The sequence below is a fragment of the Hesperophylax consimilis genome, chromosome 26 (assembly GCF_061612785.1).
Source record: "Hesperophylax consimilis isolate HC1 chromosome 26, BYU_Hcon_1.0, whole genome shotgun sequence".
Classification (NCBI taxonomy): Eukaryota; Metazoa; Arthropoda; class Insecta; order Trichoptera; family Limnephilidae; genus Hesperophylax; species Hesperophylax consimilis.
In genome coordinates this window covers 15,293,188-15,310,169 of record NC_142861.1, presented here as the reverse complement: position 1 = coordinate 15,310,169, position 16,982 = coordinate 15,293,188, and the positions used below count along the sequence as shown (strand labels likewise).

Genomic DNA, 16,982 nt, shown 5'->3' with positions numbered 1-16,982 from the left:
ATGCTACCCGGTTGGGCAGCGTTGTGAGGTGGGTTAAGGCAGCGGTAGTAGGAAGGGATTTATTAATGCGGGTCTTAAGGATTGAATGAACGAGGAAAACCATATGCAGGTAGCTCGTTCCACATACGAGCCGTCTTACTCAAAAACGAGTCGAAGAAGCGACCCGTTCTCATGAAACAAAATCAAATTTGAACGGGTGTTCCGCTCGTGTACGTTAAGTTTCACGCGCTCCTTAGAGCAGACTCCATTAAAATACCTGTAGAACAGACTCAACTTGCCCACATTGCGTCTGTGCATTAGAGATGGCAATCCATCATTATGATTGGGCAAGATGGATTGTCAATCAGACGGAATGAAACCTTTGCACAGAATCAAGTAGGTATATCACGAATTTTGTGGCTCCAGCCCAGAGGTGGCTCCCAAATTGAATTGTTGGGCGCACTCGAGATTAGCAGCAACTTTATCACTTTTATGGATATGATTTTCAGAGGAGATGAATAATAATTGTACATAATAATACTCTAAATTCTGTTTGAGTTTTGTATCTGTCTCAGGTCATTTGGGGAGATTGATATTCTAGTAAAAAGTTTAAAAAAGTTCAATGACACATATTATTATTTTATAATGCATATATTTATTTATCTCGTTTATAAATTATCTTTTAGTATCATAACAAACTACAACTAAACAAGTAATATTAATCTTTGTATATTTACATTAGAACTAAATTAAGATAAGTATTTAATGCCCAGACCTCAGAACAGAAACGGGCTAGAAGTCTCATGTGGAAATATCTGTCTGATATTGCTTTTGAATGAGCAATATGTATTCAATATAACTTTTCACATACCAACAAAACTTACTACTAGTGTAAACACGCTGCAATGCGTTATAAAAAATAAAATAAAAAATAAATTTCCCAATTTATAACAATTGACAAAAAATTATTATGTAGTATCACTTGTACTAACATGGCTGATAAATTATATTCCAACAGAAAAAAAAAAATTAATTGGAGAAAAAATTAATAATAATCTAGATAAGGTTAGACATAGATAATAGAAACAAGGAAGATGGGTTGTGAATCACATTAGTATGAAACCGCAAACACAAATGTTACCAACTTTACCAGATGTTAACAGCAGCAGGTCGAGGCTTAGGTGAAGGTTGCAGTTTCAAATCCCGGCGGGCATGAGTAAATTTTATTTAATTATTTCGTATTATTTAACAAATTACTCATTTAAAATAATATAGAGTACGTTTGCGGCACATTCCAGAGTGGGAGATACTCTCAGTATCGCCCTGCTGTAAGACCACCATTCGGAATTGAAAAGTTGCTTGAAATGGCTTTGGCCGTGTCTGGTCAACATATCTGAATAGCCAGGTATTTCCCTTTCTCTTCCCTTTCCCATTACCGTCAGCCTCTCAATATACACCCAATTGGGGATGCCGTAGTCCCACTGGCTCTTAACACATTGTAGTCGGGCGCTTCAAACAATAGACTCTAGCCTATAGCGGGTTTTTTTCGCGATTAGCGCATAAATATATCGCTTTCCTAAAATTGACACAATTTCTAAGCCAAATAATATTTTCAATTGAAATTTTCAAAGAAATCATATATGACATTTGATCATAAAAATAAATTATAATTGCTTTGATTACATCATAATTTCACCACATTGCAAAGCTGAATATAAAAACCTGATATTAATTCAGTAAATAGCATTCAATATTCAATATTTGAAAATTCCAAGTAAAAGATTAATAATAATAATTGAAAAAAAAAAAAATTAAAAAAATTAATTAATTTTTATAAAAAAAAAAAATTTAATTTTTAAAATTTTTTTTTAATTATTTTTAATTTTTTTTTTTTTTTTAAAGAAAGACAAACATTCTCGGGTTACGAATAACCCAACAATGTTTGAAAATCTCCTACTACCACCACAGAAAGCCGAAATTGTGATGGAGGACTTAGCCAGCCGAGGAATCGAACACGCGACGCTCGGGTGAGACCCAAGCGCTATGCCCACTCAACCACTGACCGGTCAAGATAACATGTTTATTCATATCATATAGTTATATAATAAATAATAATATATATTTGCCATGCCCGCAATTTTACAATCGCTGGATGTGTGAAATCTGATCGCGTAAATTGAACAGTGTCGCCTAAGGCCGAAGGCGAACACTCAATAACTCATAAGTTTAATTGCTTCTTGTCAAAAAAGAGTCTTTAAAAGACATGCGGTTGCCTCGCCTAATTAAAGAGCCCATTCCACTTATGAATCATAGTTTTTCACGCTGATAAAAAACCCGTATAGTGCCGTTTCCCGCCAAAAACCGACAGTCGACAAAAACGGCATTTGTTAACTTATAAATTGCAGGCAGAACCCTGTGTTCTTCAATTCTAAATTCTACCCATATATGAGAATCTTTCTTTCCCGCCTTACTCTTCCCCCCACACTGCCTTCAGCCTCGTAACATACTATATCGATTGGGGATGTCATAGTCTCACTGGCTCCAGATGGTTGGAAGCAGTTAGGACTCTTGTGCAGTTTTACATAAACCAAACGGATAACTTTAATTGGCTCCACCGCTTTAGTAGTCGACTCGTTTCCATGCCATATCTCCCTTTGTTTCTATTATCTGAGGTTAGGTCTATATTAACGTGGAGATGGTTTGGTCTAGTTAGTAGCGACGTCTCCCTCCCATTCGGGGCAGGCATTTTCGTCCAGGCGGGCTATAAACACTTCGTTCACTCCGTTATTGAAGAACTTGCACTCGGTCAAGGTGATGTCGGAATATCTGCAAAAATAGTAAAGGAACCAATCACTTTTAACATTTTTTTATCTTCAAGTAAAACCCAAAATTATTTTAATGCCTTTTAAATAATAATCTTTTACATTTAACCCTTTGGGTTAATTTGTTTGGTTTTGGGAACAGTAACCGGATGACTCAATTAGTGATAAAATAAAAACTAGGTTAAGGCGATGCCATACGTAGTAATGCAAAATCATGTGTTTTTGGTTCAAAAATTTGGTCGCCTAGAAATGTTTCAGATGCTTTAATTAAATACTGCGAGTAGAATACATCTTGGCCTTTGAAATAATCGAGTAATTTTTAGATAAGTCTTTTTATAAGCCCAGAAAAAAATAATGTATAGGCCTATGAAAACTGCTTTAAAGTTAAAAATCTCCTACTTATGAACCCATTTTTGGTTATGATTTTATTGTATAATGTGGCAAATTAAGTTATTTATAAAATTATAGTAAAAAAATTAAATATTTATGCCTGAACATCCACAAAATAAAATAAAAGGCACTTTTTGGCCATGTTTTTTTCTTGCATAAATCAAAACAGGCGGATGGTGTTAAGCGAGAATTTAAACCTTATCGCCATCTACGTAAGGGTTGTTATTGATAGCGGCTCAATTTAAAATGTTACACGACGTAGTGCATCGCCTTAAATAGGTTAGGTTAATCATTTTTAATAGCTTTATATCACTTTTTAAAGGTGTGTTGAATCGTCATTGTGGTGATTTATCATGTAACCTTTGGAAACAGCTCATATGGTCTCACAGAAATCGTTGCATCTCCCTTAATTTTGTGGTGATAAATATGATATAAACGGTGTTAGAAAGAGAAAACACCACACTTTATATTCAAATCTAGAAGTCAACCACAGAATAATTGAAATGTGCACATTTATGAAATATTTTATGAATAATTTCCCTAAATTTGTAAGTGCAAATATCTCGAAAACTAGCGACTTTTTATTGTGGTCATATTTAGATATTCTGATGGCGTCGAATTTTGGGACACGTTGTATACATTGAAAACTCAATATTGTTTGTCTAGAAAAATTAACTTACAAGTATGGCCACTCAAGGTGGGAAATGGTGCTAATGTCCAAAGCTAATAAAATACTAAGTGGAGAAATTTATTGCATGATCTACAAGCTGTCATGTAGGATTTCTTATGGTAATGCGTAGATGAGAAGATGGATGGTTTTAGAATATTATTATTACCTGTGAAGCAGATTACTGCCTCCCCCCTCGGAAGCGTCAATTCCGCTGGTCTCGTATCGAATGGCCGCCTCCGCGTATTCTTTAAACACGCAGCGAACCAGCGTCACAGAGGCGCCCGCGTACACCTGCAGGGCCACACCACAGCCTGTGAGCGTGCAGTCCTCCAAACGCACCTGAAATTTTATTTATTTATTTATTTATACATTACTATAGATAAGTCGAACAAAAGAGTATTATAATAGGTGTATAGTACATGACATATTGAGCAGGCAGCATTTTTCTGATGTGCTCATGTCATGTATGATTTTGCGATAAGTATAACAGTTGAGTTATTTTAAAATAAGTTAATCCTTTCTTCTTTTCAAATACAAATCCAATCGAGGTTTAAATTGGTATCTAAGTATGACATATTGTGGAAGTTTATTCCATACAACTCTTACGGTCTTTTTAATTGATAAACGACCGTATATGTGAAACCTCACTAATTAAAACATCAAATCGAAACTAACATAAAATAGTTCATGGAAAAATACGTAAGATATATACATTGCTTATTGCTCACAGGGAGTTGTTTATCTGTCGTGTAAACTTGAAATAATGATAATTTCTCATTGAATTGCCAAGGTATTTTAAATGTACTATATATTTCTTCATCTTGAAGATGTCGTAAAAACGAATACCATTTTAGAAACTAGATAAAATTACCTATTAGATTTTTGTATTCGAAATATACTTTAATAATTAAAAAGTGTAATATTTTAATAATCAAACATGAAAAAATAAGTCACTTCCCACAAACATTTTTGATCAAAACGTCGCAAAATTTCAGAGAAATCAAAATTTATAAAGTCATTTTATTTAGGAAGTTTGCAAGAAAGCCGTTACCTCACTTTTCATCTCGTTCATACAAAAAACAATATTTAAAAAATTTTGAACTTGCTTTTAATTTCCTGGAAACAAAAAGCTGAAATGTTTTAACGCATTGCTTGTACATTTTAAAAGGTTTATTTCTTCGATACATGGTTACCAACATATGCATTAGACATTTATGTTATAAAAAAACATCACTTTAAATAAGTTCTTGTAAAATATAGACCATGAAATTCAATTTGAATAATGGCATAACCGTTTTAACCTAACCTTATGACATAACATTTACAAATATTATATTATTATAGAATTACTTCTAAAATAAAACAAATAGGTTGTAAATATGTTGAATAACACAAATATAATAGTAAATTGATTATTTTATGAACAAAATACGATCTGTGAAGATACTTCAATGGACATAAAAACAACTGTCAACCGTGGCTTTCGCGCTTGAAGAATATTTTAATGCGTATACGTGAAATCGCAAAAAAAATTGTTGGGAAATTTAAAAAACCGAGTTAAAGATATTTTTAATTGGTACCAACTCGAATCTTAACTATCACATTCTTTATACACTGTGTAACAAAAACACCGTTTAAAGAATGTGAAGTGGTTTTTCTTTCTGCATGTATCTTATTATGCAGGAGAATGTAAAATAATAGTCTGTATATCTGTATATAACCGTTTATTCGTGACTCAAACACAAGTTGACATAACTCGCAGTTCAGTTATAAGTTTTCTTCCTCAATGGATAGGCGGAAGTACCGTTGCCATAACAACCATAAACCCTACCTCGTCTTATATATTTGCTAGGCTGCTAATTGCGCCCCATTGCTTGCCATGCACAAATAAATGGGCGTTACAGTATATTATGTATAAACGTAACGTATATCATGAATTTATTTACAGCTTGGCAGGCCGCAGTTTGAGTATGACTGGCATAGATTGTTTTATCTCCCGGCCTGCAAGACACATAATATAAAATCACTTCGGATATGATATATTTACCATCAATGCAGCACAGTATAATCGGCAAACTTTTCATGCTTTTCTTCTTCTTATATATCTTTAAAAATGATTTGAAATTTAATTTTGAAATATTTTTTAAAAGATTTAAGTGAATAACATTGTGACTAACCTTGCTGCCAGCATGCGCCACGATCCCCGTAAAGAACCCTTCGACGCTGCAGTTACTCAGCAGCAACGACGTGCCGCTGTAGACCACGGCAGCCTGAACGTCCGTGTGGCGCGGCGAGGGACACAACAGGCGACAGCGTTGCGCCTCGGTCCGGCCGGCACGCACTGCAAGCGCGGTGCTGCAGCGGGCCGCCTCCAGCGTCAAGTGCGATAGGCGGGTGTTGCCGGTGACAGCCAGTGCGGTGGTGCGCTGTTCGGGGCAGGTGAGGGAGGCGTCGCCTTCTACGGACGCCAGCTGAAATCATTCATTGATTCATGATGATAATTTCAATGCGTTGTTGAAGCGTGTATCGTTCCATTTTTATTAATGGCGTAGTTTCTACTTGTCAAATGTCAAAAAATGACAGCTTCAAAAGTAACATCTACCGAAATAGCGGGCTATTTGAAATAACACCTCTTATTGGAAAACCCTATATTGTAGGGAACTTGCATTTTATCTAGGCTTCCGAAGCGAGGCATCAGAATTCAACGGGAGTTGTATTTTGAAATATCTATTAGGTGGTTTTATTTTTCAATTGGAATTATGTATAAGAGGGCTAATCGATTGTTATTATACATCGATGGCAAAAAGGCACAAAAATACACAAGGGGTAAAAAACGAATGCTTCATTGTGCAAATATTCATAGCAATCTAGGCAGTATGTTCTACAGCCTTTAGTGCAAACAGTATGCGGATTCATGGCTTTGAATTATGTTACCGTATAGTCATCTCCTATGGTCATGTCATGGGGCACATGGTGCTCGCCGGGGCAGAGGATGAGAATGGAGTGGGGCGGGGGCCGCGCCTGGAGGGCATCCCCGAGGGAAGGGGACACATGCACCACCGCATTGCCGGACTTCAGCCACTCCTCCGTCATCTTCAAGTGCGACATCAGCGAGTTGGTGCTGCCGCCCATCCATATTATTATGTTCTGGAACAAAAACATTTATATTGTAACCGTCAACGAGTAAACTATCCAAACAAGCGAAGCAGCAGTACACAAGGGAGTTTTGATACCAATGCTTATGTATGGCAGTGAGGCATGAACTGACAGAGGAAGGATGAGGGTAGATCAATTTCTGTACAAATGAGTGGTAAAACTATGCATGACCTTATCATGATTTATTTTTGGGGTATTTTGCCATGTTCCGCTTACCTCCATATTTAGTCAACATTTTGGATAACGTTACAGTGTTCATCATCACGGCAGAAGTGTGATTGAAGATGTTGCCTGCAATGTATGTAGATGCAATACCGTGTTGCGCACTCCGTATTTTCAAGGGATAAAGTGATTAGGATGCGCTCTTGGGAATAGTGTTTCGGTATAATTAGTTAATTTAGAATGGTTTTCAACGTTTAGTTTTGAGCAGAGATGTACTTTATTTCAAATAAATCCATTTCAAATGGAAATGCAAAATGCAAAATGGGTTCAATGCATTTTCCATTTTAAATGCTTTTTTGCAACATTCTTCCTACTATCTCCACTCATCTTTTTTTCATAAGGCCCAAATATCAGTCGGTCCTCAACCTCGCTATGAGAGATAATTTACATTTGTCAAGTTGCTCCCTGGTAGGAGACCTGGCATTGAGTGATACCATTACAAAAAATACTGATTCAAATACTGAACATGGAGCCATGACGCTGTAATATTAAATGTTAGATAGCAGTTTCTATGTTTTTACTTTGGCAAAATTTGTCCCGCGCAAATTTTTTGTGGTTCATAATCCGTAGTCGTGGCATTTTTGATTTACCATCATGTAATATGTTTGTTCTACATTAATGTAAATTATTAAATGACAAAACTGTTTAAAAATTCTATGATTATTTTAATTGTTTGACCTGAGAAACCATTTTGCCTTTTCAACGCATTTTGAAAATAGGTATTTTGCATTTTGCATTTGAAATGCTTTTCTAAAAACCATTTTGCATTTTCAAATGGAAAAGTTTTGACCCATTTCCATTTCAAATGGTTTTGGGTACCCATTTTGCACATCTCTGGTTTTGAGGTAGCCATCAAGCATCGGATACGAAGAACTATTAAGCTTAGCCCTATCGCTCTATTAATATTAATAGGTTTTGTGGATTTCAATCGCCTCAGAAATTAGGCGTTCTCGATGCGTTTCGAGTCTTCCCACAATTTCAAGAATAAATCCATGTAACACCCCAAAATAAATCACGATAATACTTTTGGGCCGTGAAAATCTCATATCATAATGATCGTGTTAAAGATGTGGAGATTTGGCAATAAAGCAAGGCTGATGAAAGTGTAACGAATATGAATAAGAAAGGGACGCTACCTTAGGCGGCAGGTTGTCTTCAGACTGAGGAGCGGCCCTCATGGCGGGGTTCTGCAGGGCCTCCCATTGGGAGCGCACATGAAGGAGGCGGCTGTGCAGCATCACCAGCTCCGACATCTGCTCTCCAGAACAATCTGCACAGGCAAAATAATGTGTCACTAAAGAGATCTGCAAAGAACGTCTAAATAATAACGATCAAGAACTTATGTATTTCTATTCCGTATTCATCATCATATTCACATTGGGTGGGATTTGGACTTTGGGACTTCTTCCACAAATACTCTCTACTGGCTCTAGTTCTTTGTCACTCGCCAAGACCTTTAAATTAACTCCATACAGGAGACCCTGAGAGAAATCATTTCCATTCTATGTCATATTACATGCAGTGGCGGCCGGTGGTCCAAATATGTGGGGTTCACCAAAGTACAGCATTGCATGTCTGCATATAAAGAAACTCTACTCCCCGCTCCTTTTGTCTTGCAAAAACCTCTATTACCCTCTTAAGGATATATGGCCATTGTACAAAATATATGACAATACTATAGCTCAAAATATATGATTATAAAAGTCCCTTTATCCCTTTAAAATACAAACACCCAGATCTGGGGACTTCTCCCTAGACATAGCTTCACTGCAAACTAATCACTCATATCATAATGACATGTTGGATTTTGTTTCGAAGAAAGCTGTAACCGGAACATTGGTTGAACAAGAGTAGATGTTAAATTGAAGACACAGGGGATATTTCACTATCTCTGATTATGTTCTGACCAAGCACTAAACCGCGGATTAGTCATTTTTCGTTTTCACTATATCTGAATAACGCTAACGCTCGGGTTAAAGTTAGATTTGACTAATCAGTGCTCGAACTTCACGTTAGGCGCTATTCCTCGAATCAAAGATGGCGTCAAAACATTCCGAGTTTAACAGCTGAGAAGTGAGTCGAATTTTGTAGAATGAATTTGAATGCTCGTATGATCCATCCTGAATTATTTGATTGTGTTCAAAATAAGAAACAATGTATTAATTCGACACGAATCTATCTAAAATGACCTGATAATCAACATAACATAACCAAAAAAATGCACACTTCGCGGTGTGTGGACTGTGACGCATGACAGCCGTGGCAGTAGATGGACTAACTGCAAACATTTTGCGATGTTGCCAGACTATTTCGAGTGTTATCTATCTGGAAGCTCGAAACAATGGTGAAACGGTCGCCGTTGAATAACGGAGTTATTCTGATCTTTAAAGCCAGCCAACGGATAGCTAGTCAGATATTTAGCCCGATATAGTGAAATACCCCCACAGTATGGACAACAATATGACACATACGTGTTCCCATTAAACATGCTACTGAACAAATCGTTCCTTCCGATGTGGTGGTAAAAGTTCGGACGCTGTCTGTGATATGCTAATATTGAGAAAGAATTGTATGTACCCACGCTTTCGAATGCTCACAGAATAGGCAAACAAAGTAGTAAAATTCTGGATCGCAATCGAAAACGAACTGGCACAGTCGCTCTGCAAGTTATGCACGCTTAGTAGGCACCTATTATATGAGATCTTTGTGAAATGTTATAACCGAACTGAGTTGCTTATTGTGGTTAGCCATGATGGAAATTTTGTAGGTTGTTCAGCACTAGGGAGCACTTATTAACTGGCCGCTACTGATTCAATGCTGTGTTGAGGGTTTCTTTGAGGAACGGAAAGAGCGAACCAGTGTAAATAACGTTTTAGTCTGCCTCAAAACAAGATGTACCCACACAATAAAATAAAGAATAATAAACCAAACCAATCCAAAAGCAATATCATTTATGTACATAACATATATAATTCTGGGAGTTGATGCTAGAAAAGTGTCAGTTTTGGTAATTTGATTTAGGTACCAGAAAGTACTCTAAAAGTCCATTATTTGAATCCTGGAAGAATAATATGTATAGAGAGATAGCTAAATAAATTACCAAACATTAGTGAAATTTCTCTTTCTCCAAGGAATTCACGCAGTATTCTGTAAGAGCGATAGAGCTGACAAAATGTTTCAAACAACCGCCTGTGGAAACCATGGTTTGAAGGCAGTTTTCAAATTGGAAACTAACTTCATTTTGGGCGTTAATGTCAACTGTCAGTGAAAGTGTCAGAATAATTTCTTTCGTCTCAGGTTTTGAAACATTTGCAGTGTTATTATACAAAAAAAAATTATCCGACAATATGGTTCATATGATATACTCACTTTAAAAATCGTTTAAATGCCATTCGGATAATCAACATTTACTTGAAATCAGGTATAAAAAAATTAACTGTTTAAATTCAAATTAGTATTCTCATTAGCTGATATAAAAATCAAAATCATCTTATTGAATAACAAAAATACGCCACCATCTGAAATGTTTAAGATGGTGACGGGCTTGGAGGAAATTATTCCTGCAAGGACACAAGTCCCGCACAGTCTCAACTATTGCTTTAAAAATGCCTTCAATTTTAGCAATAGGACTCCCTCCATGCATACATTTCCTCAAAAATTTTAATGCTATGAAAACCTTTGCCAGGTGCTCAAGATTGATTGAATTGATGAAATCGATAAACAGTCTTCATTCCTGGGCGATTTACATATTTGCACTTCTAGCATTGAGCCCCAGAATTAATATCTGTATTTTGTTGTAATTCAGGGTTGCTCTAGTTACCTAGGGAGTTGTCCTCCGCGTCGCTGGGTAGCTCCTGCTCCATGCGCGTTATCCTGCGCGCCAACAGGGCGGCCTCCTCGCGAAGGGCCTTGAGGGCGGAGGCAGCGGGAGCACCTGGCGCGCGCCCCAGTGCCCCTGCCCACAGCGCGCAGCGAACCGGCACGTTGCGCTCGAACCAGCCGCACTCCTCGTCTGAGTCCAGGTCCCAGGGCATCCAGATAAGGGTGTAGAAGTGTCTGCAGAGGAATGTTAGAAAAAATATATTTCATGAAATTGAAAATCACTGCATTCAAAATCGTTGCTTTTGGCAAAGTCATTTTTTTCTTCATATTTGCAGAATCTCAAAAATGTGTGTTGCGATTTGGTGACTTTCGCCTGAACCATGATGATATAATGTTATTTGAATTTAGATCCGAAGTAAAAGATCTTAACCATTCAACCACGGAGGTCATCGGGCTACTATCAAGGGAGTAAGGTGGAATATGGCATATGAATATGGCCTGAGGAGTTAAGAAGATTGTCTCTTCATCGATAATAATAATTAGTAGAACAAGCGAGACATTGGGACTGACTGACCTGTACAAGTCAATAAACTGCGCCGTGGGGCGGACGTGCATGGCGCTGTTGGGCTGAGCCCGCAGCGGCCACAGCTGCTCAAGAGGCACGCGCTGGTGATGCGCCGGCAGGTGCACGCCATCGTCCTGCACGCCCAGCACCTCCAGCGAGGCACAGAGGCCGCCTCCCGCTTCTGCCTCGCCGCCGCCCTCCAGGTCCAGCCCGTCCACAGTCACGTAGACGACGAGCGGGAAACGCACGCCTGGGGAAATGATAACATACAGATTTCAAGGCTTCTAGTGTTTTCAGCAATTCCATTACTTAACAAAACATTGAAGAAACAAGAAAAAAAATGATATTCAGGATGTAACAAGACGTACCTGAAAGACTTAGACAGAATCATGAGCATGTGAGCTCTTCAAAAAAATTTATATTCTTGATGTTCGACAAAAACTACATAAAAAGGGTTATTATCCACGTATACAAAACCCTAGAAAATCTTAATAAAATTGATCATAAATATATTACAAGAAGTCACACCAGAAAGGATCTCACGGTCCCAAGGAGTTATACGGCCAAGTATCAAAAAACATATACATATCTGGTATCGAAATTATATAATAAAACCCTTCCAGAATGCCAAATGTCCAACAACAGCGGTTCAATAATAACTAAATGGTTGATTGGTTTGGATAGAGGGGAGTCAGAGAAACTGTTAAATAATGTCACTTAAAATTACACATTGCTACAAAAACTGGATAGTTTTAATAAAAACAATATTTTTTCAAGCATTTGGTTTTTTAGAACAGGCAATCTGCCTAGATGAGATCTTATATCGACCTGACAAGATGCAATAACACTTGAACATGTTTAATTAAAATAAAATAATAAATATGGTGATAGAACACAGCAAGTAGAAATTAATAAAATGTTAAGCAATATTAAATCATCTCCTTTGGAGTCCCACAAGGTAGTGTGCTCGGACCAATATTATTTCTAATTTATCTAAACCATTTATGCGGTCTAAAAATTCCAGGTAACATTGTTAGTTTTGCAGATGACCCTGCCTTAATGTTTGAAGGTTAAACTTGGAGTGAAACTTTAAAAAAAATGTGATACAGGTTTAAGAATAATTAATATCTTATCTGAGTAATAATATTCTAACTTTAAATACACAAAAACCAAATACATCACTTGTAGCATTTCTTATAAAGTCAGCCATCTATCTACCTCTCATGACTTGATTATTCGCAATTGTGTGCAAACGTGTAACTGCAACCCATTAGAAAATGTAGACAACATCAAATACCTAGGGGTAAAAATAGATAAATTTTTGAGATGGAATGATCATGTTGGTAAATAATATTAGGAGACTTTTCTATATTTTTAAAGATCTCAAACGTGTACTAGACAAGGACAAATTAAAAACAGTTTATTTTGCAATAATTCAGTGTCTACTTTTGTATAATATAGTGTGCTGGGGTTCCTGCCTGAAGACTAATAGAACCACTTAATATTGCCCAAAGTTATTATTATTATTATTATGTAATGAGCAGGCAGCATTCTGCTGATGCGCTCATATCTGATTTCACAACAAGTTTGACAGTAATTGAGTTGTTTTAAGTTTGAACTAAGTCCTTTCTTCTCTCCAAATGTGAATCCAATAGAGCTTTGAATTGATTTATATTTGTTGCATCGATGACATGTTGTGGGAGTTTGTTCCAAGCATCCACTACTCTATTTGCAAGGAAGTGTTTTCTAGGATTAGATGCAAAAGGCGTTTTGGTAATTTTTTTTGAGTGTCCACGGAGATTTATATTTTTATTAGTAGTGAAGATTTCTTGGATGCTAGGGCAACTGTAATGTCCAGATAAAATTTTGAAAGTCTCGATCAAGTCACCCCTTTCTCTTCTTTCTTGTAAGGTTGGTAATCTTAGTTCCTTGAGTCTATCTTCGTATCGTAGATCTTTCAGAGCTCTTGGTATTTTAGTGAAACGTCTCTGTACTCTCTCTAACAGATTTATATCCTTTGCGAAGTAAGGACTCCATATTTGGAAAGCATGTACAAGATGTTATGTACAAGAAGAAATTCAGATATCCTACACAGTTACTTTATAAGGAATGTAATATCATGAATTTAAAACAACTATTTATCACACAAACGCTTTGCAGATTTTTTAACAATATTAGTTTTGCGAAAAAAATGCAGCAAATTCGCACTACAAGAATTGGCTCTGGTCTGAACTTTATGGCAATTCACATTAAATCTTCATTTGGGCAAAGACATTATTTGTATCGGGCTCCACTTCTATTTAATAGCCTTCCAGAACACATTAGTCGACTAATTCCTTGTGCACTTTTAAAAAGAATATTAAATTATTCGTGCTAGCCGAGGATTGCCAACATTTCATCTTCTCATCTTTGTCCTTTTAAATTAATGGCATAATATGTTTATATGTTTATTTTTTCATCCTTTTCCTTTTATAATATAATTCTTTTTTTTCTTCTTTCTTTTTTAACCTTTACCTTACTGTGCTAAAAAAATCAATGCGTTCCGGTGCTGTGTAGTCAATACAGATCTCAAAATAAGCAATTTAATATCATAAAAATATGAATATTCATAGCAAATCGCTTATGTTTATTATATTTTAAAACTATGTAAAAATTTTATATTTTAATTCAGTGCATAAATGTATAACGGAGGAATACCTAAAATCTGAACCCAGAATTTATTATATTTATAGAGTTATTAAAGTTATTAGAAGCAATGTGTAGTAAATACACACCACAGATAAGGAAAGGTTAAAATAATAGTTTACTATAATTTTTTGCATGTTTACTACATTACACTGTAATGAATTGGTTGAAATTAGCTTATTAGGTACCATGTAGGTACTAAATTCGTAGAAACATTAATGTAACAATATTGTTCTCTCAATATATAAGCTTTATGTTATTTTTATTATTTTGTAAAATTATTAACCTCAACACAGACTTGTCCTAGTGAGGTTAAAAATTCCAATGAAAAAAAAAGATAAAAAAAAAAAAATAAAAAAAAAATAAAACGCATTGTGCACTTTATTGAAAAATTGTATCTTTGAAGTGAAAAGTTAGAAAGATTCATATTTACCATTCTCTATATAGTCTCACACTAATCAGGGCTGAACTACACCGTAACTATAAAAACTGTGTATTTCATCAAAAACTATATTCAGAAATCATAATTTTTTTTTTTTTTTTTTTTTAAAAGAAAGACAAACATTCCCAGGTTACGAATAACCCAACAATGTTTGAAAATCTCCTACTACCACCACAGAAAGCCGAAAATGTTGCTTGTGTTGTGATGGAGGACTTAGCCAGCCGAGGAATCGAACACGCGACGCTCGGGTGAGACCCAAGCGCTATGCCCACTCAACCACTGACCGGTCTCTATTATAATATTAATGATTTTTTGGTGTAATCTGTCATTGCTTAATTCAGGTGTAGCTAGGTACCTACATTCTTTTCAATTAAAAATTACCAGGGTAAGTTATATGGGTATAGTAGCCTTGGTTTCGGAATTCATCCCACTCGCGTTGGCAGCATCCCGCCAGCGGGAAAGAAGCATTTTAATGGGATCTCGCTCACAAGAATATATGGGTGTCTACAGATGCGGTTCCGATGACAGCGTGGCACGTCGACTGCATGCAAGAGACACACCATACCACCGATGTGCCACGCTCATCTCGTCCCGCTGTGCAGTCGCTAGTTGATACCTGCATGTTGCGGTGAAAGCAGGTTGCAACGAATTCCCTATATTCAAAATTTGTTAATAATTTATGCTGTGTAGAGTAATGAAAGGGGAAACAAGAATAAGATTGCAAAAGAGAATGGATGCATTGCATGGATGGAAATATTTTTTCAATAGATGTCAAAAACTGTTGGACGGAACTGGAATGAAGCAGATGGCACGGCCAAATCTTAAAACGTCCAAAAATTCCCGTGGGAAGTAATTCACGTTAGCGTGAGCTAGATGAATTCCGAACCAAGGCTTTAGAATGCACACGCAATTTAAGTAATTTAGAAACAATTTTTCTCTAAAAGAACCCACCCAATGCTTGACAAGTCTCCCTCGGCAATCTCCACAGGGCATCCCAACCGGCGGGCTCCAACAGTAATTGGGCCCTGTAAGCCCACTCCCCCCGCACTTGAGAAGCCCTGATGTCATCATCCCGCTGGATTATGTCTCTTAATTCCTCGATAGTCTCCTGCACGGTGCGTTCGAACCTCCAAACAGCTTGAGACATTTTGTTTTAAACTGAAAACAAAATAATTCTACGCTGAAAATATATTTTTATTTGGAAGTTGGTGAATAAAATACTATTTACGGATTAAAAATAGTCAGAAATCCATAAATATTAGAGCTCAATAGTATTTTCAAAACAAAAAATATTGACAATATTATTAATTGTGTCTAGGAATTGCCTGGTAAATTTTTTTCCAGTTGAAAACGAAAGCCATGAAAGTTGGTTTGAAAGTGCTGTGTAAACTTCTAAGGCTTATTTTTTTACTAAAACTAATTACTTTCATTCATATTTATATCCAGCCATCCTCGCAAGAACAAAAAAGTTGGGTTTTCTGAAATCAGCAATCATCAGAATCGTATTGAGGATTCTTACAAGAATTTGGCGAAAAAGATATGACGAATTGGTATTTTTTCGGTAATAATATTAAACTATGAAGTTCCACGACTATGATTGCATGTTTTAAATTTACACATTCTTTGTCAAGAATGTGTTATAATCTTTGATAATTTCTGGAATGGATTTATGCAAATCGGAATCCCAACACCCTACAACAGCCTTCGGACGTGACATTTGATAAATTGTGCAAAACTCGTAAACAACACGACTTACTAAGAATAGAAACTGATATTATTAGAAATATACGTAATACACTTACAATATAGATGAAGATGGGATAATCACAAAAAAATAAAGCAAATTCAGAAAATTCTCGCCGACTGACTTTACGGATCTTTATTTTGAAATTCAAAATTACGGATTTTTCTATACGCTATAATGTAAAATAGTTGGTGGCCAGCTTAATAGCACAAGTAGTATTTCTCGTAATTGCTGTTTTTGATTTCGGTTAAATTGAAACAAACTACGGACTATCGAAAAAACATAAATATTTTTGTCAGAAACCAAGTTTTCAATAACTAACTAACTCAGTTGATTATTTTTCCAATTTATTAACTCTTTAAAGTAAGAACTGTTTCACTTTTGAAATATATTTTCAATAGCGGCCACACTAAATATCTCAACGAATGACTAGAAGTTACCTCCATATTGTAAACTTGCAAAAATAAGCTTTAGAGTAAAGAAGA

General features: G+C 36.2%; 1 protein-coding gene across 1 annotated transcript; it reads right to left on the bottom strand.

The window, feature by feature from the left end:
- Positions 1-2,371: 2,371 nt before the first annotated feature.
- On the bottom strand, positions 2,372-16,635 carry nesd (SHC binding and spindle associated nessun dorma). The gene is made up of 9 exons (XM_089647209.1): positions 16,556-16,635; positions 15,705-15,911; positions 11,636-11,876; positions 11,060-11,295; positions 8,376-8,509; positions 6,796-7,008; positions 6,039-6,332; positions 4,028-4,200; positions 2,372-2,805 (listed from the first exon to the last, which is right to left on the bottom strand). The coding sequence occupies exons 2-9, from the start codon at positions 15,898-15,900 to the stop codon at positions 2,685-2,687; spliced, it is 1,608 nt and encodes a 535-aa protein (XP_089503335.1). The 5' UTR covers positions 15,901-15,911; positions 16,556-16,635; the 3' UTR covers positions 2,372-2,684.
- Positions 16,636-16,982: the final 347 nt, after the last annotated feature.

Excerpts from the sequence above, each read along its gene's own strand:
- nesd (XM_089647209.1), bottom strand. The coding sequence starts at position 15,900 with ATGTCTCAAGCTGTTTGGAGGTTCGAACGCACCGTGCAGGAGACTATC. Across the intron at positions 4,201-6,038 it reads TGGCGCATGCTGGCAGCAAG|GTGCGTTTGGAGGACTGCAC; the intron begins GTTAGTCACAAT and ends ATAAAATTTCAG. Across the intron at positions 2,806-4,027 it reads GGCAGTAATCTGCTTCACAG|ATATTCCGACATCACCTTGA; the intron begins GTAATAATAATA and ends CTATTTTTGCAG.